This window comes from Cucurbita moschata, unplaced genomic scaffold (genome assembly GCF_002738365.1).
Source record: "Cucurbita moschata cultivar Rifu unplaced genomic scaffold, Cmos_1.0 Cmo_Scf00064, whole genome shotgun sequence".
In the NCBI taxonomy this organism is placed as follows: domain Eukaryota; kingdom Viridiplantae; phylum Streptophyta; class Magnoliopsida; order Cucurbitales; family Cucurbitaceae; genus Cucurbita; species Cucurbita moschata.
The window spans coordinates 76966-81463 of record NW_019268580.1 but is presented as its reverse complement, the minus strand read 5'-3'; the positions used below and the strand labels follow the sequence as shown (position 1 = coordinate 81463).

At 34.9% G+C, this 4498-nt stretch overlaps 1 protein-coding gene across 1 annotated transcript; it reads right to left on the bottom strand.

Annotated features, from left to right (window-relative positions):
• Nucleotides 1-3698: 3698 nt before the first annotated feature.
• Nucleotides 3699-4498, bottom strand: LOC111437667. The gene is made up of 2 exons (XM_023075745.1): nt 4296-4498; nt 3699-4218 (listed from the first exon to the last, which is right to left on the bottom strand). The coding sequence occupies exons 1-2, from the start codon at nt 4423-4425 to the stop codon at nt 3866-3868; spliced, it is 483 nt and encodes a 160-aa protein (XP_022931513.1). The 5' UTR covers nt 4426-4498; the 3' UTR covers nt 3699-3865.

Below are 4498 nucleotides of genomic sequence, written 5' to 3'. Positions count from 1 at the left end.
TAAATTTTTTTTTTTTTTTTTTGCTCGAGTCCTTTGGCGATGAAGAAAGAAAAGGTAGCTACGAAATCAGGTTAGTCTAAACTTAACGTACATGAAAAACCCCGTCTCCAGTATTGTTGGCACCAATAGATCCCGGCATCGCAGAAATTTTGTTATTCTGTATTTGAACTTTCAGAGTCTTGAGTATGTTTCTAGATTTATTGTCTCTAGACTTAAAAATATCTAATGGGTCGTTGTTATATTAAAATAATTTAAAATTTATTGATCTATTATATAAAAATTTAAATTTAAATTTCCTAAAATCCTAAACGTTCAATCATGTTTTGAATTTTAAAAAATATCAAATAGATCGATGAAAATTTAATCTTATATTAATTATTTAAGAATAATTAATATATTTGATGATATTAAAAATCTGAAAATAATTTATTCCAACCCATTTATAAAAAATATATATAGGGTGGCAATTTTAGTTTAAAATTAAATTAAAGAACATTATCTACACAGGATTAGTTACTGAGATTAACAATAAATTAATTTTAATTAATGTCATAATCTGGTCGTGGATTATCTTATCCAATGCTTAGTTAATATATATTAATTAACCGACACTGTTTTTAGCGTAACGACAGGTGACTTTTTTCAGGCTGCACAATGCGTAGTTTGAAAACAATTAAATTTTAATTAATTAAAAAGGGTTTCAGATTTAATTATATTTAATCCCTACTTGGTTTTCTTTTACAATATTTAATTTAATTAATTACTTTATTACATTAGACTGTGCTACAACATCTCGGTTCTAGTTCGAATAGCGAGAGTCAAGCTTAGAGATGGTATCACTTTTTACCGAACGGAGAAGCCCTTTTGAAAGAAGCTATTTAGAAATTATAACGCTCACGTGAACGTTTGAAGTTGAAAGTTCAAATTCTTGTACCCTATAATCACTGACCGCTGCATTAAAATTATGAAAATCATACCGACCAAGTTGTTTGAGTTATTTTAGGGTTTTGTTCGGTAAATTTCTGAAAACGTTTTCAAAATCGTGTTTAACTTTACAAAACAATCCGATACAAATCCTCGGGCTTACATTTCTAATTTTGTAATTAAAATGCGTAAATAAAATTACTATTTATAATTTTTTTTAATATAAATTAGCGGGATTTGAAAATTTTCAATCTCCAACTTTAAAAAGACGTCAATTATTGTGAAGTATATAAACCGAACATGCATATTAAAATAAAATTATAACCTAAACTTTTTTTTTAATAAAATTGAATTAAAAACATGTGGGGACAAGGCAAGAAGTTGGCCTTTAATTTTTAATTAACCAAAGTTTCACTAATTAATATTTCATCAGACCATATTATAAAATAAATATATTATTTAGACAGACAGCTAATTCCTATGTCTATGGTTTTTAGAACACCAATCGTCACTATAATTACAATTTCATGACGTAAGTACCCTTTTTGTCTAATTAAAAAAAAAAAAATTATCTATTATTAAAACTATAAAATTAAGTCACCCACTTGTAAAAAAAATAAAATTAACCCGTCAAATTCTGGGTTAGAAATGTCATTTATTAATTATGAAAAGAAAAAACAATCCTATTTGGCATCTATAGACAAAACCACTTATCGACAACATATCGACAGAATTAGAACAAGGGTAATTTCGTAAAAGTTAAAACACCAGAATAGGATGTTTGGTAAACGAGCGTTCGAGAATCAATGAGATGCTGTTAGCCACGATATTTTTGATAACGGAGCACGTGAAAGAAAAGCATAATGAAATGGTCCAAAATGGTGAATACGATTAACGCGTGAATAACATTAGGTATCGAAGGGAGAGTGGGGGGCCGGGCCGAGAAGAGAAGGAGTATGACACATCGCTATGGGAGATATTAATGGTAAGTGTGGTGGAAGGGAAAGAGAGAGTGCCTGAAAAAGGCCATATAACATGGCATAGCCATAGAGTTTGAAGTTGGGATGGATCATAGGGCGTACGGGCGTGGCATAGAGTAAGGACCACAACAGGCAAAGGCCAAAGGCCAAAGCCCCGCACCGCACCGCTCCGCCCCCCGCTCGCGCACGCAGATGCACATGGCGTTAGGACCACGCCGCACACTCTACCACCACTTGGCGGCTCTTTTCTCTCCTTTCCTTTCTTTAGTGTGTTAATTACGGCAATGATGATGATATGGATGCACACAATCCCATGTTTAATAAAATCTATTAATTAATTAACGAGTAAACGATACCCAACTTTAATATAGACTTTCGCCACTTCAAACGACCCCTTCTTTCTCTTTCTGAATTAGAGAGAACGGACCCCACTTAACTATTTGTATAGGATGAACCGCACGAGAGGATGATATCTTCAAAAATCCATTAGATACAGATTTATAAATTTCAAAGGTTAAATTTGTAATTTAACATTGTGATAGGCTATGACGTATTTTTAATGTTCTTCCCATGTGAAGACCTAGCCTGAAAAAGGTACGAAGTGGTCACGAACAGATATTTTGAGACAATTGGGTATGTGTAGAACAGCTTAGTTAATGAAACTTAAAATAATTGATAGGGACTTCTTATTGACCAAGTGTATTTTTTTTTAATTATTTTAATTTATTTAGTTAAGAGACAAATCTTTAATTTTATTAAATATAAATTTTTATTTTATTTAGCTTTTAATTTCTTTTGTTCAATGGATAATAAAAATTTAGACCCACATTTCTTACAAATGAAAAACGACAAAATCTTGGTCGAAGCAAAAGAACATGAGAAAAACAGGGGATGCTTTCTTGTTGCTCTGTTCTTGTATAAAACCAGAGGCAAGGTACGGATTCAAAGCTTAGAAACTTGCTTGCTTCATCGTATTCCTCGAACACCTTGAACAGAAGCAGCTGGTAGATGTTGTTTTAGTTTCTCTTCAATGTTTTTAAAACACGTATGTTAGGGAGAGATTTTCATACTCTTAATAAATAATGTTTCGTTCTCCTCACCCACCGATGTGAGATCTCACACAATCTATCTCCTTTCAGGGTCTGGTGTCTTTGCTGGCACACCGTCTTGTGTCCACCCTCCTTCGGGGCTCAGCCTCCTCGCTAGCATATCACTTGGTATCTGACTTTAGTACCTTTTGTAACGAGCTAAGCCTATTACTACTAAATATTGTCTTCTTTGGATTTTTCTTTTGAGTTTTCTCTCAATGTTTTTAAAATACTTCTGTTATGGAGAAGTTTCCACACCTTTATAAACAATGCTTCATTCTCCTCTCCAACCAATGTAGGATTTTACATAAACTTTTGGGGCCGGTGCCAGTTCAATAGAGACACCAGTGGTCAATCATGAGAACAATTCAATACAACATAAAAATTGTCAACCGATCCCATTCGACGACTTTTTATTACATAAACACTACTTTTACCTATAAGTTTCATAGTCACTCGCTACGGTACCAATTCCTAGCAACGGATCTCACATAAACTTGGCAATCCATTTGACTATGGAGGAACAATTGTGAACCCAAATACAACTACAAACCCAAGACTCATTTACGTTTGCTCAATGGGCTGCAAAAACTCAGCCATTTCTCTTCTAACCGAGCATAACTCTAACACCTTATTAGATAAACACGAACTTTCATTTCAAAATTCATTGGTTTAAGTAACTCACAATTCGTTTTAACCCCTCAAGTTTAGCTAGATATATAATACCATACATGTTTTGAACATCGTCGATCCGTTTATTAAGCTTTCAAGAATCGTAAAAACTCATAGTACAAACCTCTTCAATCTTTAGAACTTATATAGCACAATATATATAAATATGTATTATGATAACTTCTGGTGCGCCAAAAAAACTCATTCCTTTGCAAGCCATGAGCCACCGGACTCGCCATTTTCCTTGTCAACCTTCTTGCTTTTAGCCCCTTCTTTCTCAGCCTTATGGCCTTCTTCACGAAGATCAGTGATGTTCATGTGAACTCCAGGGTCATTGCCTGTGTAGCTACCACCAAACATGATGGAGTTGTTGATGGCTTGGAAATTGCTGTTAATGTAGGAGGTGAGGGGCTCGTTCTCGTCGACACCCGCATCCTCGAGCTTCTTGGTTTTACCGTTCAACTCGGCACGCATGGTGGCACCGGTGTTGGTTCCAGCTAGTGTTATGACGCTCGATCCGTGGTCGTCGACGACTTCATGGTGGTGAGCAGAACCTATTGATAACAAGCGATCAAATTTAAACATAATTCAACTTGTTTAGATTTAATAAACAAAAGATTTAATACTCTACCTCCTTTTCGGATCATGCCCAAGCGACTGGTGAGGGTGGAAGCCATTTCTTGGACCTTGGCGCCGAATTCTCGATGCTTCTCATTGTCGTCGACGGAGGAGTGAGCGGGCTTTTCGTAAGATGGCGCCATTAGAGTGCAAGTGAAAGAGGGATGGGAAGGGGTTGAATGAGAATGGATGAGTTGAAGAAAGGGGATGGAAGAA